Consider the following 22,712-nt stretch of genomic DNA (forward strand, 5'->3'; position numbering starts at 1 on the left):
TATCTCACTGCTTCCTCCAAAAGTCTGTGTGAAAAGATATTATATGGGCAGTAAAGGTTGGGGCAGTGAAGTCAAAAAAGGGTAAAAGCATAACATACATTGAACTATTTGGACACCAGCAAGAGTCAGTTTCCATATCTAATGTCTGTAACACAATTTTGGGTTTTACATATTTTCGCTGAGTAAAGAAAAGACATTACACCTATAAGATATGTGGAATTTCAGCACGCTTTTCGTCCTCAGCATTATTCATAGAACCGCAACCGATACAAATTATGGTTTTGCTCAAACTGGCCAGTAGTAACTGGGACTGCTGATAGCAGCTAAGAACAAAGAGAGGTTTGCAGTCAGCCTAATTGGCATTTTGGTCCATGTAATTATTGTTGTCTGCAAACACACTTGCGAGCTGGCAGTCTTTGAATTGCTGATCTGCGGTAGAGAAAAGGGGTAAACATCACCTAAGACAACCTCTCCTCCCAGAAACCAGGAAGTCAAGTCATACAGCAGGTGAGGGTTTACACCCATATACCGGTTTGCTGATGTATTGGGCTGATATTGGGCTTTTATTGAATATTGCTGCTGATTTGATGGAGCTTTAAATAAAATGTGCAAAGGCAGCACATTTATTTATTAATTCAATTGTTCAACTATGTTTTTTAATAAATTAATTCTTCATTTAAAGGTATCCCAGAGATGTATCCCATTGAATAGGTGTGGTGGAGAGTTTTAGTGTCACATCATCTAAGTGCTGTTTTTCTACCCTGCAAAGAATAAAATCCTGGTGGAAATACTTGTAATTTTTTGGCATGAGAACGGTCAAATTTAAAGATATAGGCACAAACTATCTGTATCAAAAACCCTTATCGGTCGACCCGTACTGCAGGCTGCATCACATGCCCCCGTAAGGTAGGCCCCAACCATGAATAAAGACTAATGACTATACACCTCATCAAATTAAACTGCTAATCAAAGCCACAAAAACCTCGGCATCAACTGCATTCCTTTCCTTTAAATGTTCACCAACTCCAGACAGGCCAGATTTACATTAAAATAGAAATTCCAGGAAATGCCCCTTTTATTCCAGCTTGGTGCGCGCCTGTTGGTGACGTAGACTTCGCTATAAGCACCGTGCATTCCTTGATAAACCCCCGTTCCATCAACAAGTGTGAGGCACTGGTGCAAGATTGTTCACATTGTAAGATTCTTGGCCTTTCATGCTTGGTGGAGCTGCTTAGGGGCTTGAAGGAGGAGGAGGAGGAGGAGGAAGGGGGGGGGGGTAAAGCAATTAGTGTGTGAAATAGATATCCCCTGCTTTTCCACCGGCCCCGCTCTGCCCCGAGTACAAAGTGTTACCCTGTCAGCAATACCTTGACAAGAGAAGAAGAGTGCTCACTGTTGTTTGTGCTTGCCTGGCGACCATCTCGTCTGATTATACGGTGCAGCGCACTGGAAGGGAGCTATGGTAGCTGTGTCATTTCTTTCTGGTGACTCAGAGCTTTGTGGAATCTATAAATTCCAATTATGTGTCTTGGCACCATAAGTTGTTGTTTTTTTAACACTTCCTGGAACAATAGCACTGTTGCTAATGCATATTTAACAAGTTCTAGGGAATGAATAAAAAGCACCAACGCTTGGCACACATCTGGCATCATACTAAGCTGACGGATATTTTTGGGATCAACAAAATCGACCTCAGTGTGACTACTTTTTGAGACATTTACAGTATTGTGGAAGCAAAAATAACGTACATTTTACTTTTTTTTTATAGCTTTCATAGGTTTTATTTTCTTAAAACGTGGGATTAACACAAAATGTAGACCAGATCTATAAAGCAGAGAGATAGTTTTTGTATTGTATTTTGTTGGTGCTGAATGTGCTGTGGTTGATCAGAAGCAACATGGTGGCAATCAACACAGATTAAGACTACTGCCTCAGGAAAATATGTCACAGTAAAATCTAATTTGTATAATACAATTACATGATAAATAAATATGCTTTCTCTCTCAGGTGTTATATCAAATTGTCTTTAAAAAAAAAAACTGTGCATGTGTCATAATATCAATCATATACTGTACAGTAGTTTATTTACAATGTCATAGAAAGGAATGTCATGATAAATTCTAAACAAATCCTAAATTCTACATCCAAAAAAAATGTGCTGCTTGTTTTAATATAAAACATTGGTAATAGACTTATAAGTGTGTACAGTGAAGTGCAGCCTCATAAATAGCTTGAGAACTTTCAGCAGGGCAAGTAGTGTACATTCACCATAATTAGGCCCTGTGACAGATTATAGACAATACACGCTGGTCAGTGTCACTAACTAGGCCTGGTTCACCACAGACATGTTTGCACTCAGAGTTAGTCTTTGCTTCTTTGTTGGGATAAAATGTATGTTAACACCTAGAGTGGGAAACCCGGCTCTCATAAATAGTGATGGAATGTGGTTTGTGCATGCAGAGCCGTATGAAGCTGGGTCAACTGGGCTGTTCAAACGTCCGTGTCCAGTGGGGGAGGGAAGTCGAGGCAGGGTGACAGCGAGTCCTGACTGTGTGTGGAGCTAATCCCAGTGTCTGAGTCTGTGTCTGTAACGTCTGTAGGGGACAGGCTGTGTTTGAGTTTCACCGCCTGTGAGACGCTGCACCGAATCTGGCCCTTCAGAGCGCCGGGACAGGGCTTTTCCTCCATGCTGTCCGTCACCTGCATAGAGCTCAGCTGGGAAGCCAGCTGCCAGCACTCCTGGTCCTTGGAGACCAGCGTAGCGTCGTAGTACTTCAGTTCCTTGTCTAGATCTGCAGTTTGGTTGTGAAGGGACACGCCGGCGAAAAGGCTGTGTTTCAGTTCAGACTGCAGCTTCTCAAGTTCAGCAGCGTAGAACGGTGAGTCTGTCTCAGAGGAGATCCAGGAAGCGGCCGTGGCTCCTTCCTGTTGAGTGTCCTCGTCTTGGCTCAGCGGCCACCCCAGGTCGGCCCTCATCAGCTCACCGTCAATATCCTGGGATAGCTGGAAGATGAGATCCTGGTGCCTCTGTACCTGCAGATCCAGCTGTTCGACTCCATCGCTGGTGTACAGGTACTCCTGCAGCTGCTCCTCGTTGTGCCCGTCCAGACTCGGGCCACAGGCCTGAGTCAGTGAACTGTCGGGCTCAGCTTCCCTCTGCACTTCCACCTCAAACTGCTCAATCTCCAAATCCAGCTCCCTCATGCGTTGGATCTGCTCCCGGATGGTGTGGTCCTGCGTGAGAATCAGCTGGACCATCCGGTCAATCTCCTCGCCGCCTGGGGAGCTCTGGCTCTCCTTGTGAATTTTCTCCAGCTTCCGGAAAGCTTTCTTCACCATGCGCTTTTGCCTCTCCGCTGGCAAGGACTGGGAATACTGACCGGGACCGTGCTCCCATCGCTTTGGCTTGGCTCCCTTGGATTTGCCACCCTTCTTAACCGACTGAGGCACAAAGTCGCTGGTTTTGACCAAAACAAACTGGATGAAGGGTTTTTGATCACCCCAAGCGTTCCAGAGCCTCAGGATGCGGGTAAGAGGAGGCAAGGCTCTCTCAAAACTCTTCCAGCGCTCTACGAGACAGAAGTCTTTGGGGTCTCCATGCAGGAGCCGCTTGCTCTCTGGGACTGTCTTGTGATCCTCCAGTAATGCCTGAACCATATCGGCACATGTTGTGTGCTTCGTTACTCCACAGACCACCTTCTCCTCATTGCAGACGATAACCTGAATCTCTTTTCCTACCACAGGCTCTGCATCTTTTGTCCTAGGGGAGAGACAGACGGACGAAGTTTACAATTGGTTCTGTAAATATTTTGGATGAAATATTGGGAAGTTAGTCTTCAACAAGACAAACACAGACATCCATAACACAAGGAAGTTATCAAATCATCAGTCAAAAACATGAAAATCATCATCAATATCTTAAAATATCACAACAAAATGATACAATAAGTATTTTGTGAAATTAATGGTACATTAGTGCAACAATCATGTTTACAAAATGTTCATTTCAAATGCGTCACAAGCTTCAGTATAGCAGCAGTTGTGAACACTGCTGGTTGAAGTACATACTCTTCCAGCTGTCCTTTTGGAGTCATTTCACCATCCTAAGTAGTATTTTTTTCTTAAATAGATCCTAGTTTGATGGTCTTCCATTAGGTCAATGAGCAGAAAACTATATTCACTCATTTTGTGCTCTCTGGCCTGATTCTATTACATGGTTACTCATCGTCTTACTCATCAGAGATGATCACTTAATGATTTGGTTCTGAGCTATTTAACCCCAAGGCCCTCATTACCTTTTCGTCTGGGCCGTAAAACTTGTTCAAAAATTGACCTCTGATGGGCCGATGATATCCATTTCTTACATGCTTAATGGACCACCGGTAATATCCAGGAGCTAATATCCAGTCGTTAAATGATAGGCAATGGCAACGCAGACATCCACAACACGAGGAAGTAATCAAATAAGCAGATAACATTGCCAGACATTTCAATCTGATTTTAAGATAAAGCATGAGCATATTATTATTTACATGCAAGATAACATGTTATGCTGCGATTCATAATATGATTAATTAGATTAACTCTGATGTACTGTAGCTGGCTGCCAAGTTTCTGTCTCGGTGAATTACTCATATTTAAAGCAAAACCCCACTCTGAAAGCAAAACAGAACTCACATATAATATTCATAAGATCGCGGACAGTTCAATCAATATTTGTGAGAATGAGAAACTCTCTCTAACACAGAAACCAGAGAATCAAGGATCTACTATATAATGTCATCATGAGACAAAACCTGGAGCTGCTCCAGTGACAATGAATTGGAGACTGACTTTGTGGGTTCATGGAATGTCGGTCTATGCTTTTACAACCAAATAGGCCATATTTCATGAAGTTGTTGACAGTGATAAACCAGAATAATATGTTCATAATCCTGGGTACTGTCAAATTTCATCTAGGTCCGCAAAATCAGTTTCAGATAACAAAATCAGATTAAGCTTAGCAAGAGACTTGTTCACATTCACAAATATGCAAAAGCATTATATTTTCAATCGAGTTTTTCTTTAAGCATTTTTTTTGTTTGGATTTATAGTTGAAAAGCTAGATACAGCTGTATTCCAGGGTCAATGCAGTCTTATCTATATAATAAAAGAAAACTGAAAAACTTAAAGATTAAAATCACTGTTTTCTGCCTGGGTATCAGATGGTGAGAGTTTGTTCCTCGCCTTGGTTTGCAGCAATGGCTTCAGATTCTGAACCTTGCATCATGTAGCCCCTCTTTCTTTATCTATAGAGATAACCTCGGTCGACTTCAGTCCACATTAATCGCTGAACGTCAGGAGGGGCGGCTGACTATAGACATCCTGAAGATGCCACAGATGCTACGAGCCCTGCTGCCGGCATGCTAACGCAAGTAAGTGAGATGTATTAAGCATTATTCAAAGGGGAAAACTTAAGTGCTGCATTATCTCCTGGTTTGCTGATTCTACAGTCTGATACCACTGTGTTTTGGTTCCCACATGGCATGAAAACACACAAATGGAGCATTGTGTAAACTCGCGGTGAACAAGGCCTCAGGAATGCGATACGTATGCAACAATGCGAGCGGCTGGTTAATGGTTATGGAGACCCTTGGAGACGAGCGGGGAAAAGCAAATACCTGAGCTATGCACAGGGCAAACAACTCCAGCACGCCTCCGGCTTTCAGAGACAACGACCATGACGACTTTGACCTCAGCGTTTCCAGATACAACCTCCTCTGGAAACCCCTCAAGTGCTACGCTAAAGGCACTTTACATGAGAAAGATTATAGATAGATACTGGAGATAGATAGATAGATAGATAGACAGATAGATAGATAGATAGATAGATAGATAGATAGATAGATAGATAGATGCAGTACATACATACATACATACATACATACAGAAATAACGAAAGAAAAAGTGAGAAAGAAAAGGAGAGAAAGAAAGGAAGAAAGACAGAAAGAAAGAAAAATAGAAAAAATGAAACACAAACCTAGCCAACTAGATACATACACATGTACATGCATACATACATGGATACATGCATACATACACACATACAGTACATACTGTACATACATACTGTACATAAGCAGAAAGAAAGAAAGAAAGAACCAAAGAAAGAAAGAAAGAGAAAAAAAGAAAGAAAGAGAAAGAAAGACAGAAAGAAAGAGAAAGAGAAACAAAAGCTAGCTTGGTAGCTTTAGATAGCTAGATACACACATAAAACCATACAATGAAAAAAAAAATAAAGAAAGAAAGAAAGAAAGAGAAAGAAAAACAAAAGCTAGCTAGGTAGCTTTAGATAGCAAGATACGTGCATACAAGCATACAACGAAAGAAAGAAAGAAAGAAAGAAAGAAAGAAAGAAAGAAAGAAAGAACAGAAAATCCCTTTTCACACACACATTTAGCCCTGGGTTAAATGCGTCGCTAGCAGTGCTAAAGTGAGAAAGACACAGAAAGAAAAGGTGGTTAGTGAGAGCATTCACAAACAGCACAGCACAAATGTGGAATATAACATGAATCATATAAAGTAAAAACAAACACTGTCTAACACTATATTTATACTAGCTAGAGACATGTGGGAACCATACAGCTATATGGTGGTATTTAAACATACAGGTGAATAAACACGCTCCATAGACAATTGGGCATTTCAGAGGGTGAGCGAAGCCCTCAGCTGTGCAGGAAGCGGGTACAGCAGGGCAGGGAAACACCTGTATTTGTCCCGGGCCACAATCACTAACGCTCAAACAACATCCTGCCCCTTCCTGCCATCAGAGTTCAATGGACAGCAACGGGAGGAAGGGGGAAAATGAATTCCATAGCTACAGTCGGGTCACCGTGCGACGTTTTCAGCTCCAGTCTAACACAGGGGAAGGTGCCGACTGATGTACGGCTGTGAGAGCTATAACCATATTTCATCTGTCTGGAATACAATTGCATTTTAACAGCGTGGTACGGTCTTGTCGTGCCTGAATCCACTTTTGGCTGATTGGTGTTTTAGTTATACAAACATTTCTCAGAGGTAGGGCCGCTCTGGAGGTAGAAATAATCTCACTAGAAGAGTTAGAGTCACAATGTAATGAAAAATGACTTTTTCACCAGGTAGTTTTCCATGTCATATAGCTTTCCACTGGTTTAACTCTACCAATGAGATCAAAATATCAACTATCGCCAGCTTCAATATAAAAAATATTATTGTTTTTTAAAAAATGTGTTTCAGTCAAACTCTTCTTTGCACTGTATTTTATGTTTCTTTTCTCGTCCAGATCGGCTCTGCCTCCAAGAAATGTTTATATAACTAAAACTCCAAAAAGCCCCATTTTGACAAGTTGCAGGCTAAGACTCAGATTCCTTAGAGTGCGAAAGTGTATCACAGGAACCTTGTAAAACAGCATCAAGCCTTTCTCAGTGAACAAAAAGTGTTGTAATCCTTTTTCCGAGGACAAGCACTTTTGATGAGGCTGGTGGTATCAGTGTTGGTCGGAGAGCCAAAACCCTGAGCCTCGCCGGGCTGTCTGCTCCCTGCCAGGACAAACACAAATACTACACGGGCCATTGGGCTGATTACATCGCAGCTAATACATTCATGAGGGTTGTCACTTTGGGTGCCACTTGATATTCATAGTTTGGGATTATGCTGTGGTTCGAGACAGCAACAAATGAGGGTGCCCTCATAGGTCACAGCGTTGAGCGATGAGAGACAGAACTGACATTAAATATCATGATGAACTCAAACAGTCTGATCAGAAAATTGCCAATAGACTGCGCTGCGTATGGCGGTGTGTACCCATACTCGGTGCTAATATACATTTTATAATATAAATCTTTTGTTATCCTGTATAAATCCATTCTGTGACGGGACAGGGAAGGTGGAAGCCGAGCAGTGAGTAATACAGGGTCATTTAGACCTCACCATTTCATAGCTGAGTGAACCCAAGAAACCCGAGCAGGCCCACTTGACCCCGGCCTGAACTTAGAAGGTGAGATCCTCAGTGAGGCGTGCGAAATGGGAAGAAGCCACGTTTTAAATTGCATGGTGTGTGCCATATGAGGTAAGTGTTATATGAATTTACAGTGTATGTTTCTTGCGTGGGAGGTTACAGTGCAGACGACTCTACTGGGGTGGCATGGTTCTCTCCCATAATAAAACTTAAATAATGACAAGCTAGCAGACATTAACAATTGGTTTGTGTCAGAAATTGGCAGACCACATGTTGGCGCAAAGGATTGCATGTTGGTGGTTTGAACAAGTCATAACAAATGACAGGGAATTATAGCTCCCCAGTGTCGCAATGTGGATAGTGAGACAATCAGGTTTCTAACAGTAACAAGCTGTGATAGCATGCCAGCAGACACAGTCACTGCTATCAAGAGGTTCCGACGTACGTGCTATGGAACAAATTCGATTACATTTTGGTTTGTCTGAGAGCGGTAATGAAATTATAGGTTTGCTTTTATAACTAAATGGAATGTACTGTACGTCAGCTCACCAATGCAGAATGACAGAAGAAACTTTCAACGTGAAGTAAATTGTGTTCATATTTACCTCATTCCTGATTGGTAGACTTAAGAAATTAATTTTCTGCAAATCTGTGTGTCTAATTTGGGACATGACGCATTACTTTTGAGACACATTACTTTTTTGCTGTTAGTTTTCAGCACAGCGAATTTTAATAACAACATGTCGTAGCTGTCAGGTGAAAACCTCCCTAATGTCAACTTTTCAGGAACTAAGGAAACAGCCTTGTTTTCAGACTGACAGCCATGAAGTTCTGAGTTTATCCAATCAGGTTTTGAAAAGGTTTCATAAGCCCAAAGTGTCGTATTTTTTTGTCAAGCCGTAGAAGAGCATGAAATCCTTCAACTGAAACTTTAAAAATGTCATACAACAGCGATATGTTAGACATGTGCCAGAATATGTTGCATTGAAAAGTAGCACAACTGTGTGGTTTCAAACGAGACACACGGATGTGTTGAAAACCAGACATCCTTTGTAAGAGTGTATATAGATAGAGAGAGTATACTGTATCTGGTTTGTCTGACACAAATTGGCACATGGAGAATACAGGAGAGTTGCTATCCAGAGCTGGACAGGAGACGCTTCCTCTCGCTCTTATCTGAGAGGGGATGGGGGATTGGCGAGGAAATAACATCACTTTTCTATCTGGATGTGTTGATCTCTGGGATGACTCCTAGTCAGATAGGCATCTGTGAGGAAAGACACAACACACCCATTCCCTTCCCTTCCCTTCCCTCCTCTTCCCCTCTATCAACCCCCCCACCCCCTGCCACCCCGCTCATTTTTCTCGCTCCCAGGTCTGTGAATCACTACACAAGCCTTGGGTCCTCTACTAACTAGCGCATATAAATGAGCCATACATTCACTTCCAACAAAAGTGGTGTTTTTTTCTTCGGCTGCAGCCTGTTAATTTGTGTTAACCAAACTGCTGTGGGCGACAATTTCAGCGTTTTGCAGATATGATAGTAATTGCTCCTGTGCATCATGCTGTCAGGCTGCCATTATTGTTGGAGTACCATTAAGTGGAACTGGACACTGCATTGCTTTTTTCACATATGTCATTGACTGGCAACCATTTCATTTCAAGCCCTTTTCAGACACATGACTGCAATTTCACTATAGGAGACCAATTTGACGCACAGTGCTCCCCGCTGACTTAAGAGGCCTGGCTGCTGTATTCAAACAAATGGCGCCAACTGTAATCATCACCACATTTTCTATTTATTCTAAAGGTCGATGAGAGTTTTGATGTTACCACTGACTGCAACTCCAAATCAGCTTTTTTTTGTTTCATTTTTGGCAAACATCCAGCGCCGTGTCTCAGAGCAAGTAAAAGGCCGTCTCTGAAATCGGCATTTGACATATCTACAGATCTAAACACTTGAGGTAATTATAGGTGCCGCGAAGGTAATTACTACACAACATGAAAAAGTAAGACATCGACGGGTGGCAGCTTCAGCCAGACTGTTTGAAGTTATCAAAGATTCTTGAGCTCAGCTGTGTGTGCTGTGAAAATACAGCCAGTCTGCCGCTGGTGCCACTGTCAGACCGTTTTTACTGTGATTTAATACAAAAGCCTTTTTTTTTTTTTAATTCCAAGTCCAAACCATGTGCTGATGAGTTTTAGGGGTGTATGAGACTCTTACTCAAATAAAGCTCATGAAAACAGTCCTTTGCACACAATTAAAAAACGTCTTGATAGGATTCCTGACAACATGAATCTTGTCTTGGATCATGACCTGCACGCTCCACAAGAAAGAAACTATTTACCAACTCCACGCTGATAAGCCACAACAACTGTCGACAGTCAAGAATGCACAGAAAATTTCCGAACCCTTAACAGAGGATTGCTTGTGGCCCAGTAAATCTAATTTTCCTCACCTTTCAAAGCTGTGGCGAGGGCCCAGCTGGAGCCATGGGCACATCAAAAGGCCAAGCTAGCCACTTAAGGAAATTGCTGAAGCAAATTATACAAGTGTTGATGACAGGATCTCTCTCAACCTGAACCAAGAATGCTCTCTTGCTGCTGTCCCAGATGAAACATTTATAAAAAAAAAAACAACTTTGTGGTAATTACAGAGCAGTCAGCGCTTCAGGAGAAGGTCAAAACTCCTATTTGATCATACCTAAAGTGTACAGCCAGCATTTTTGGCATAATAGTCCACAGTATCTGACAGGAATGATATAACTGACATCCAACACCCAACATCATATTTCACTCTGCTTCCACTGGAGGTGTTTATGTTTTTAATAAGGAGGATAATGCCTAGTGGCAAGCAATCCATCTTACACTACTTTCAGTTCGGGGTGTCAATATAATGTATGGCAACAGTTACAGCTATATGGATGAAAGGTTTGGAAAGTGCTAGAGGATACATAACAACCCCTCCATCCAACACACACACACACACACACACACACACGCACACACAAACCAACAGTAGCCTATGTCTTGGATCTTCACACACCTCAGTTATTGATATTGACTGGGTGCTGTCTCTTTATCTCTCTCTCTCTCTCTCTCTTTCTCTCTCTCTCTCTCTCTCTCTCTCTCTCTCTCTCTCACACACACACACGCACATACACATTAACAGCTGATGATGCTAGAAACTCAGCGGTCAATAATAATTTACACGGGCAAATACTCAGTGACAAAAGATTTTAAGATTTCCATGTTATCGCGGGTAAAAACACCCATGCAACTTTCTTAGATGGAGAATAAATAACTAACCCCAGTTTATGATGACCTGTCATACCCTATGGTATTTTTTTTTTAAATCTCCAATTATATCGCTATAATATTCCTATAATATTTCTAATAGTCTTCTAATATTCATTTTAGGATTAGGCTACAGTTCTTCAGGTCGGGCTGTGTGTTTCCCACTGTACCCGGTCAAAAGGATGATAAAGTTCAAACGAAATCGCATTAGGAACTTACTTTTCCCCTTTCATTGCAGCCAATACATAAATCTGATGCGTAATGCGTTATGCGTAACCGCCTGCCTCTTCAACGGCACAACACGAGGGCTTTTCAGCAGCTGAACTCGGAAAAACACAACAGGTTTCCCCGTGAAGAAACCTCGCTCTCATCAAATTACCTGTTTTTCAGACGCGCTTTCAGGAAGTTTCTGCCAAACGGAGCCATAACTCAGGAGCGCAGAATGTCACAATCCGAAACGGGTTTACAGTCCCGGCATGGCAGGACGTCGGACACTTTGTGATGTGTTTCACAGGGAAGTTGAGGGGTGTCCCAACTCGCAACTCTGTCCGCCCCATCCGAAAAAATAAGGGTGGTGTTACACAGGCTACTGAGATTTATGCGTAAAACTCTGCCCCCTTCCACCTGCAGTGCAACCTGTTACTCTCACACAGAAGCTCAGCGGCTTGTGGGATTTCAAAGTGGACTAACAAATGTCCAATACTCATATAACAGGAGTATTGGGAATATAAACGAATTAAATTGATGTTAGAGTCTATTTACAATCGGGAAAGATTGGTACTATAGTGCTATATAGTATGGCAGTAGCCTATAGTCTTTCCATAATTATACAGTGTAGTTCTACAATAGGCTGTTGTGCTATATGTTGTTATTATAGAAGTATAGTTATCCTATAATACATTTTAGATGGATACTATACAAATATCATAGTGATAGTACTTTAAAATAGACTATCATGCTGCTACTATGGGTGAAAAAACAACAATAGGAAATCCTATAATAATACCATGATAATTAAAAAATACCAGAAAATAGGATAAGGTAATTATAAACTACACTATTTAGTTCCACAGACACAATATAAAATAAATAATAAAATTATATAATGGGAGATAAAAAGGTTCCTTTAAACTCACAACAATACCAGTCCCTATAGGGTATTGGAGGAATAATACAGTGATTTTTCATTGTATACAAACTTAAATATGTATATTTGTTTTGTTTATTACTCACAAAATATACCCAACAGTACAATGAAGAGGCAAAGAAATGTAAGAGAAGAGGATGATGTAACAGCAGGCAGTAGAGGAAAAATGAAAGTGTTGGGGTTTGGTAACTGGCTCTCCCTGGTGGATTCAAACAACAAACATAACATTCAGACCTGGGAGGAATGCAGCCTGATTTAACTATACAACCATCTTTTTCAGGCTTGAAATATCTTTTGCAGCACACAGATATATTGTGACGGTAGGCTATACCAGCTGGGATGTTTACTGTACATTTAAAGGGGAGAATTCACTATGTTATAGGGTCCAATTAGTTAGTTTGTGAACATGGACATTTTTCTCCCAAAGCTATAAACGAGACAACCAAGTCTGATCTATGATGTGCTGACACTGACAAACAATCGACTGCTGACGATTGTGGATTCACATTATGTTTGTCTGAACTTTTAGATCAAGGTGAATGTTATATTACAATAGTGTATCCTTTGTACACATAACGCTCTCCATAAAGTCACATAATATCACAGTTACCGTTCTCTATATTTTGAATTCATTGTCCAAGGCGTCACAGGTTAGGATGCTAAATTCCTCCATCTTGTTTCTAGTACATTTGGAGATGTTCATCAGTACAGACACAATGGTTCCAAGGCATTTAAATGCTGAAATTCAGTGGTCCTTCAATTTACAATGAATACTGCCCTGCGAAGCCAAGGAGTAGTAATTGTGTGGGGAATGAAGCAAAAATGAAAAAATGACAAAATTATTGCTAAAAAATAGATGGTATACAATTTAATAGCAGTTATGGGAATGACTTTTGTTGATATAAAGTCTAAACCATAGTGATAACAACTGACATTTAAAATAAGCAGATATATAATTAACTTTAAGTCTCTGATGTCAACACTGACAATACATAATGTTTATGTGCCTTGTTTGTTTCAGGCTTAGTTGTGAATACACATCAGCCTCTCAGTTTGTGGCTAATTTTTCCAAGTTAAAAAAAGTTGGAGTCATCAGTCAACAGGATAAAGAAATCAATCAAAATGAACAATCAAATCAATAACAGTAATTTAAAAAGTGGAGAGGTCCTAAACTTGACCCTTGTGGGACTCCACAGTAAAGTCACGTGTGCTGCAAGGAAAACATATTTCATCATCATGTATCACAGAGTCATCATAACATAACAGCTGCATTTTTTTGCATTTGTTTCATAGATACTTTCAGGATCAACTTGATGACCTTTCCTCGTTTTAGCTTCTTAAGGTCTTGATCAAATTTTGGGGGGTCCTGAAAGGAACAATGAAGATATTTCATTGAAGAAACAAACACAGAGGTAATGTTTTTGTTATGGTGGATTATGACTTCAAAGTGTCAAGGATGGATTAACTACTGCAGTTTCAAATCGAAAGAGGTCCAATGATTTAATGTAATGTGGCTTTGCACTCTGACTTAAAAGAAAAAACAGTCAAGGGAGATTAAATGGAACAATTTTAGAACTCTTAGAAACTAAAAAAATCATTTAAGACCAGCATGACCATTAATTGCATTGATTTTTTTGGCCTCCTTTTGAATTGGTTACTACTATAGTTAAAACTATTCTTTAAAACCTGGCTGGGTGAGTAACTTTCTGAGTGATTGAGTGATTCAAATTGACAAATTATCAGGCGTCCCATTCAAATTATGCAAACAAAATTCACCCTTGCCACTCTTAAAACTGCATTATTCAAGCTCTATGTGCTTTTTTTTCCTTTAACAGACACTCATTTTGTCTGTGAGTCCGGGATGAAATTTATTCAGTGGGGTCTCTTTTTAATCAACAGGTTATTGTCTAGACATGACATGCCAAAAATGATGTGAAACGGGTAATATGGTAGAGCGCTGCTTCTCCGAACAGTGACACACAGATTGAGTCTTATGTATGAGTCCTCCCACCCACCCGTCTCACCCACCCACCCATCTCACCCCTGTATCCCGTCCCTGGGAGACAACAACAAAACCAACCTCTGACAGTAAACATTCATGAAGTGAAATAACCGAATCTCCTAAAAACCTTGACGCAAACCTTCCGCGTTGTGATGCCAAAGTGACGTCTGATGAAACGATGACACAGTGCCAGGAGTCGTGGTGAGAGGGAAGAGGCAATTTGGAGAGAGGAAGGGGGGGCGGGGGGTGGGGGGGTGGGGGGGGGGTGGAGATGAGGGGAGGAGGGGGATGAGAGAGTGATCCTCTGACATCACATTGGCTCTTATATACTGAGGGAATGGAGCCCACTGCTCTACACTTCTAGAAGAAACTAGAAGACAGGGGAAGCGTTGTTTGGAGCTGGGAGAGAGCAGGAACACCACCAAGAAGAAGAAGAAGAAGAAGAAGAAAGAGAAGAAGAAGCAGCAGCAGCAGCAGCATCACGGCACATCGTCTCTCCACGCTCTTTAGCTCTCTGAGTCTGACCCTTAACCTTATGGACTAGATTCCTCCACAGGTGGATTCTTCAGTGTGGAAAATTATTTTATTTTTTTTACCAAGATGCAGGCGCAGTTGGCATGTGTGCTTCTCCTCTGTTTCACATGTGGTGGGCTTTGTACAGGTAAGCGCTACACCTCTTTCAACAGGTTTAACATATACGCATCATTTTATGGCAGAGTCGTCTGTCAGCTCATAGTCACGAAATGGGAATAAGCCCAGAAACTCAAGCAAAGGCATAGCATGGAGAAAAAGGAGTTTAGCCATTTAGCTCTCATGTAACTTACTGTGTGCAACAGGTGCAGCCACTCAGATGATGTGGTTTTACTGCAGCATGCATCTGAAAACTGCCAACAAAGGATTTATTACACAACACATTTCTGTAATAAAAAACTGCCACTCTAAGGCTACTAAAGTGAGACTTCCATTTAATATTACAGTCATATGAGTTTTGGACTAAAGATTAAATATGGAGATACCTGGGCTGGCAATTCCCCGAGCCGTTTTGTTCCGAAGGTGGCAATTTAATTTCTCTGCTCCCAAATGTGATTAAAATGATGACTTCAAGAAGCTGGTCATTTTGTAACTTTTGAGTTTCCTTCTTCAATTATAACATTTAATAAAAAAAAATATATTTCCTCATTCTGAGGCTTTTTTTTTTTTTTTTTACTCTGAACCACAACTCTTTCTGTTTCTTATGTTTTTTTCCCTGTTAGACTTTTATGTAAACTTTGAGTCCCCAATGATCCAATCTAATGATGCCTCAATGAAACTTTTTTCGAACAAATACTCTTTCAACCGATATTCATAGAAAAACATGATGATATTCTTGGATGTATTCTGCAGGAGTGTAGCAGACTAAACCGGATTGAAGTAAAAGTGTTTTCCACGTTACTTAAATCCATAATAGATTGCTCATTAAATCACATTCAACAGGCTACACTGAACTGTTGAAAAGGGCTTACAAGAGCCTAAATGTCCAGTAAGAAAATGACTTGCCCAGCTGTTCATGACTTACAAGATGGAAAAGGTTGGATCGATCTCTTTTAAATCTCTTGATGCAGAGAAAGATTCTTTTGGTCAACAGAATTTTTTGATTGATCAATAAAGATTTTAAGGCTAATTGTTTTTTAAAATCTCCATCTGCTGCACTCCCAGGGCATGCTGGGAATTAAGTAAATGAACAGTGTGTCCTCTTGTTTGAAGGATTACATGTGGGCTGCAGGTGCCTACCAATGAATAAAAATGGTTGGCTGAGGTTTAGATCAGCTTAGGTTGCTTCTGTGCCTGAGATGTAGATGTTTCATACGTAGGCGTCTTAACTCTAGCTCACGAGTAAGATGAAATAGATTAAATAGCAATTGATATGAAAGACAAATCAATAAAATCCATTCAAATCCCAGATTCTTTTCATGACATGCTGCTGTCTAATTGAAAATGGGACTAAGTCTTCTTTCATTGCAACTGCTATAAACTTTCTAAATTCACAGAGACAGTGACTGTTATTATCGTCTATGGTCTTTGTTGTATATGCTGTGTCTTCTGTATTGATGTGTATGTGTTTTGTGTTTTTTATACTCAGCTGCGCAACAAATTTCCCATCAGAGACAACAAAGTTATTGATTGATTGATTGATTGATTGAATGGGCTGTTTTTCATGTTCCTGACAGACGTGGACCAGGAGCAGCGAGCGCTGGAAGAGGAGCTGCTGAGCAGTCTCTTCACTTCTAAGGTACTGGGTTCCCTCTTTGCACCTGTGACATCAGAGACTGGGTGTCAGAGAGCTACAACCCACCCAGATAGTGACCCACCCCCCCCACCACCACCACCCCACCCTCTCTCTCTCTCTCTCTCTCTCACACACACACACACACACACACACACACACACCGCTACCACACACACCCCTCGGCTGCCCAGGTGTTCTTTCATGCAGCCTGGATATGGATCTATCGTTCGGTGGCAGCCTCACCTTTTGGTTGTTTTCATGCTGAGTGGTTCATGGGGGAGATAAATTATTTATTATGTAAGAGCCATTTTTTTTTTTGTCTTTCAGAGTCCAACTTACTCTTTTGAGTTGCCAGCTACTGCACACTCTCTTTTGGCCAGCATGTGTCATAGTGTTCAGACTGACCTTCTTCTCTTGGTTAGAAATGATAAATCCTGTTCTTTTATAACCAATTCAAACGGCACACCATTAAACACCCATTACCCACATACTGCACAGAGAAAGAATTACACTCAGCGCCTTCCTGGCCTTTACCATGTTTCCCATTGAGAGGAAATGGAAATAATTCACAGGAAAGTTATTCAGTTGTAACTTTTAGATTTTCGCCACATTCATCTGGCGCCGTGTACCGAGGGACAGGCGAGGATGGGGGATGAAGTTGATGAAAGTGGAACTAGAGGTGTCTGGAGACAGACAGCCGGGCCTAATAGGATTCAGATGGTCCTGACAACATCATAACGCCGACGACACATCAACCCCCTCGAACCCCCCCACTCTTCTACCTCTCTCTCCATCTCTCTCTCTCTCCCTCTCTCTCTCTCCACAGTCTGATAAATGACCGGGGGACTCACACCGAGACGTGACGATGACAAATCAGCCATGTGATTCATTGCCGCTGATGTTCGGAGGGTTCCTCGGGGGTGATGATTGTAATAATAACTCGCCAGATGACTGATAGAGAGAGCTTGAGAAGCGAGAAAGCGCAGTATTGGTGAAGATACTTGTGGCTCTCTATCCTCAGAATAAACATGGGCGTTTTTTTGAAGGGGAATCTGCTTGAAGACAACTTTGAAATTGATTCATCCACTGATCCCCTCTCTCCCCTATCTTCCTCCTCTACATGCATCTGATTAGATTAAATTCTACCTTTTCACTTCAAAAAACATCCAGTCATTTAGTCTATATTCTATATTCAGCCTTCAAATCTTATTTCTTAAACCGAGAGCAAAATTCTGCCAGTGAGGAGAGATAACTCCACTTGTTTTCAATGCAGTTTCACTTGTTTCAGGAATTTTCTAGAAATGAGTGTCAGCATCTTGAAACAAGGCAGAACAAGGCAGATCACTGGACTACTATCAAGAAAATGACACTTGATTCTACAAAATTGTTGCAACAAGTTGATCTGCACTGGAAACAAGTGAAATTATCACACCCCATTGGCAGATTTTGTCACTTATTTTAAGAAAAGTACGATTTTAGGACTCAATAATAGACTAAATGACTTGTTAAGATGGAGATTTTTTGCAGTGTTCTCCCTGGCTCTTATTTTTTTTTTGACTTCCCTAATCATATATGATCGTATTATTCCACAGGAAGGTTTCAATCTGTTGCCTGGCCACTGTGGCATTGCCCCTTGCACTCCTTAATATTAGTTGCTTGCACCGTTGGCAATTCTGGAAGCTTTCTCCACTGTTGCACTCACTGTAAGTCACGTTGCATAAGAGCATCTGCTAAATTCCCTCAAATTTAAAATGCATAAAACTGAGGGTGGGAGGAGGACAAACCATACTGCAGAATGTACAGAATGAAAGGAGCTATTTCCACTTGGCTGTAGTGGCTTAAGGTTGCTGGCAGGGTGACAGAGACTAAGCCAGTCACTGACGGAAAATTCAATGGTCACAGAGACGGGGCTGATTTGTAACGCCATGGCTCTGGACTGGGGGTCCATCGGTTTATTGGCCCGCTACATTAATCCTTCATCCCGGCCCTCAAAGATAACGATTAACCGGCGTTCAGGGAGAAGACCCTGATGAGGCTACATACAAACCATCCTCCATGTGACCTTTCAGGACAATTAAAGCCCCGCTCGGTGTGTTAGGGACTCATTTGGAACTAAATGAACACCGCAGAAAACTTCGATGCAGGGCGGATTTCTAAATGTCAGAGTTATAAGCGAGTCAGTAGCTGGACATGTTTCGGTCCCCGGTGTGTTGTTCTTTTGACGCTTGCACAGTCTTTATTACATGTGTCTCCCCCTGGCATACAAAAAAAAGTTACGATTGAAGTGGGTCCTCTCGTTACAAAACCAACCTGAGAAAGAAGTCGGGAGTTTGGGAGGGCTCACGGCGATTTAGAGGCGACAATTTCTCTTTACCCTCCAAATCTCTCCATCATCCTCGGTGACACCCAGAGGTCTTTGCGGCAGTGTGTGTGTGTGTGTGTGAGATAGCCAGCCCACGCGCAGGGTTCCTCGCGGGCGGGCGCAGGGGCCTCCCGCCATCTTAAAGCACTCAAACTAGATTATAACACAACAGGCTGGAGCTAGACGAGGTTAGATGCGACTGATATATCACTCTGGGTGAGGAGAGGGGGCTCGGGGCATGCCACAGCGCCTGAGCATGTTTAAGAAATACTGGACATAATATATCTTAACTGCTGTCTTAACACATAGCAGTCTGCATCAGCGCTCAGCAGGTAAACTTAATACCTCAAATGCAGCATCTTCAGTACTCCTTAAGATGGAAAACCCAAAGGGAAACACTACAGCTTATTCTGCTATGACAGTAATAGCATTAGGGATAAGTTTCCCCCAGAATTTTTTTATAGGGTGGAAAAGCCTCTGAAACAGCATTTAGAGCATGGGAAACTTTCCAAAACTGTCCACTGAAACACAGACTAATGAAATTCTTTTAGGTGGGTAAGCAGCTCTTAAAGGCAGGGTGACGATACTCTGCTCTCTACATACCCACTGGGATAAAACAGCTATCAAGGGAGAAATAATTATTGTTATTAGGATTTAGAGTACTTGGCCATTGTAATAAAACCAGAGTTTGGCTGAAATTAGTATTATATGTCATTGGAAAACGCTTGTTTAGCTCTATCTGATGGTCAAAAGAACACATTTGCAATCACGGACGAAAAGGGGAAAATCCAAAAGGCTCAAATGAAATCCCTAGATGAAATTTGGTGCAAAAAATGGCATAACTGCACTTAATGGCTTTGTAAAGAAGAGCAATTTGCTGAATCTTAATGACTCTTATGTTTTGAATAAAAAGATGCAATCATTTAAAGTTTTGTTTTTGCTAGGATAATGTCACTTAGGTCCCTTTTCATCTAGACCCTTGAAGCATCAGTGTGTTTAACTATGTGTGTACCCTCCCTGGTCCCTCAGCATGGCCAGGCTCAGTTCATTTCCATTCAATTCATTTCCCTCACAGTTCAAAATATAAATTGAAACCGCAATTAAATCATCTCTTCACAGGGAGGATAAACTTTTTATTGCCAGGTTTTGAAATTGAAAAAGAAAAAAAATCAAACCACTCGCTGAATTGAATCCAACCCTCTCCATCCCCCCCTCTGCCCCCCCCTCCCGCCCCCCACAGATGAAGCAGAATAAGCAGAGTGCCCCCTACTGGCGCGTGTCGCTGGCCAACCTGTGCAGGATGGTGAGCGGCGTGCGGCGGCCGTGGCAGGAGGCGTGGAGCGCCGAGGAGGAGGAGGAGGAGCTGAGGGAGGGAGGCGTGCAGCCGCCGGAGGAGCTGTTCAACCTGCAACACATCTGCCGAGCGCTGCAGAGCCGGGAGGAGCGGGTGAGACGCGCGCACACACACACACACACACACACACACACACACACACACACACACACGCACACACATGCAGACACAGGTATTCAGGCATGCACAGCAGCCTCTCACTTCACACAGAGAAAATTTGAGTCGGGTGAGAATTGAGCTTGTTTACAAAAAGTGAAAACAGTTTTGTTGTTAATTAACAGACACGTGCGGAGATGAACACATTTTGGGGGAACAAAAAAAACATCCATGCACATGCTCGCTCTCTCTCTCTCGCTCTCTCTCTCTCTCTCTCTCTCACACACACACACACACACACACACAGAGACACACACACACATACACACACTTAATCTCTCTATTTCTGTCTCTCTCATACAAGCATGCACACACTTTGTCTCTCTGTCTCACACACACACATGCACACACAGACACACACATTTACATGTTTATTCAGTCTCTCTCTCTCTCTCACACACACACACACACACACACACGCATACACACGCTCACTCTTTCTCTCTCTCTCACACACACACACACACACACACACGCACATACATGCACACAGACGCACACGCTCACATGCTTATTCAGTCTCTCTCTCTCTCTCTCTTTCTCACGTGCACACACACACACACACACACACACACACACACACACACAGAGTCACTCCAGCTCACACAGGAGCCCATCCATCCTCTGCAGGCAGTAAACACACCTCATTAAATTCCTCTCTCTCCCCTCCTGCTTGTCTCTTTTCTCCCTCTCCTCCATCATTTTCCTTCCACTGTCGGCTCCTTTACACTGGGGACAACAGTTTTTTTTTTTTTGTTTTTTTTTAACACAGCGACCGGAGATTAGCACCTGTTCTGCCATGCATGGAAGAACAGAGCAGAGCACTCGTTTAATCACAGCTACACTGCCGTAGTCAGCCATTACCCTGCCACTCAGCGACAAAACATGTGTTTCCCTGCCATTTCCTCGTCGTGTGAGACTCACACACCGCCGTGTCTTCTTCTTCTTCTTCTTCTTCTTCTGCCCCCTAAACAGCTACTCCGCGACTCTCTAGAATACTTAGAGGTGAACAACGACGCTCCGCTGAAACGGAAATCGCCGTACATCCTGAAGAGGCAAGTGCCGCACACCACCAAGTCCCGGAGGCCGTACATCCTAAAACGAAATACATTTTACTGACAACCGTGTGTGTGGAGGCAGGGGGCTTGGGGGGGCGGGGGGGAAAGACCATATACATTCTGTGAATAAGTGACAGTGTTTTCTTTTTTTTTTTGGTTCTTTTCTTGTAGCTGCAGTGTTTTCTCCCGTTGTTGCTTTATCAAACCAGACCTCTCGATTGTATGTCCAGCATTAAGGCCTGTCTGTATTCTGCTCCCTTCAAGTTTGGCTCCTGTGAATAAAAGGATATCCTGAGCATCAAGCAAAATGTGCATCTTTGAGAGACTATATTTATTTACGATCCTTGTTCACTGCACAGTCCGTTTATTTTCTTTCAGGATGTGATTAAAGGATACATATTTCAAAACCGGCGTGATGTGACTATCTTTTTGTTTCAGCACGAGCTGCTCGTGGGGCGAAAAAGGACACGCACCGCTTTCTGCTCCCTATCTGTTTTCACACTTCACCTCTCCAAAATGTTCTCATCTGTTTTATGCTTATCTTAGAGAAGAAGAGAGTTTTGTTGAGGCCAAATCTGTCTCAATTCCACTATAGAGGGTTGGGAAAGATTTTGAAATTCCACCTTGAAAGTGGACGGCCATTTCATCTCTATCATGGTTCTACTTCGTCAGCTTCCTATTGTTACTGTAATACACAGTTTTGACAATTGTATGTATTAGATGCAGTCAAAAATACTATACTATTGTGATGGCTGGTTTACTTGCAAAATTAAACCCTTGTAGAAGCAAATAGTTTTTATTAGTAATCAATCAAAACCTGCTGATAATGAAGCCTAGATCCATTCTCAACTTCGTCCAGATTGATTCTCAAATCTCAATTCAATGTAATCTTATTTCACCCGTCTATCTTTGTACTGGTTTTAAAAGTTTTGTGTCCAAATCGACACTCTTCAAAAGATTGTACCACTTTCACCACAGCAATGTGTCTAATTTGGGACCACAGACGTTTGTGTGACTTTTCAATACAACATATTTTAAAGGTGCTAATTGTAGCATTTGTAAATATCAATATATCATTTTGAAATTAATTCTGAC

At 41.9% G+C, this 22,712-nt stretch overlaps 2 protein-coding genes across 2 annotated transcripts; one reads left to right on the forward strand and one right to left on the reverse strand.

Annotated features, from left to right (window-relative positions):
• Positions 1–1,825: 1,825 nt before the first annotated feature.
• On the reverse strand, positions 1,826–11,778 carry rassf9 (Ras association domain family member 9). The gene is made up of 2 exons (XM_071925529.2): positions 11,652–11,778; positions 1,826–3,760 (listed from the first exon to the last, which is right to left on the reverse strand). The coding sequence occupies exons 1-2, from the start codon at positions 11,696–11,698 to the stop codon at positions 2,491–2,493; spliced, it is 1,317 nt and encodes a 438-aa protein (XP_071781630.2). The 5' UTR covers positions 11,699–11,778; the 3' UTR covers positions 1,826–2,490.
• A 3,240-nt stretch (positions 11,779–15,018) lies between these two features.
• On the forward strand, positions 15,019–21,680 carry nts (neurotensin). Its single transcript, XM_071925546.2, has 4 exons — positions 15,019–15,082; positions 16,629–16,690; positions 20,290–20,496; positions 21,535–21,680. The coding sequence occupies exons 1-4, from the start codon at positions 15,022–15,024 to the stop codon at positions 21,676–21,678; spliced, it is 474 nt and encodes a 157-aa protein (XP_071781647.1). The 5' UTR covers positions 15,019–15,021; the 3' UTR covers positions 21,679–21,680.
• The last annotated feature ends 1,032 nt before the right edge of the window (positions 21,681–22,712 follow it).

This window comes from Centroberyx gerrardi, chromosome 4 (genome assembly GCF_048128805.1).
Source record: "Centroberyx gerrardi isolate f3 chromosome 4, fCenGer3.hap1.cur.20231027, whole genome shotgun sequence".
In the NCBI taxonomy this organism is placed as follows: domain Eukaryota; kingdom Metazoa; phylum Chordata; class Actinopteri; order Beryciformes; family Berycidae; genus Centroberyx; species Centroberyx gerrardi.

Bases quoted from the DNA above. Each gene is read 5' to 3' on its own strand.
- nts (XM_071925546.2), top strand. From the start codon at position 15,022: ATGCAGGCGCAGTTGGCATGTGTGCTTCTCCTCTGTTTCACATGTGGT. The intron at 16,691-20,289 runs GTACTGGGTTCC...CGCCCCCCACAG, and splicing joins GCAGTCTCTTCACTTCTAAG to ATGAAGCAGAATAAGCAGAG. The intron at 20,497-21,534 runs GTGAGACGCGCG...CCCCCTAAACAG, and splicing joins TGCAGAGCCGGGAGGAGCGG to CTACTCCGCGACTCTCTAGA.
- rassf9 (XM_071925529.2), bottom strand. From the start codon at position 11,698: ATGGCTCCGTTTGGCAGAAACTTCCTGAAAGCGCGTCTGAAAAACAG. The intron at 3,761-11,651 runs GTAATTTGATGA...TCTCTCCCCTAG, and splicing joins AAAGCGCGTCTGAAAAACAG to GACAAAAGATGCAGAGCCTG.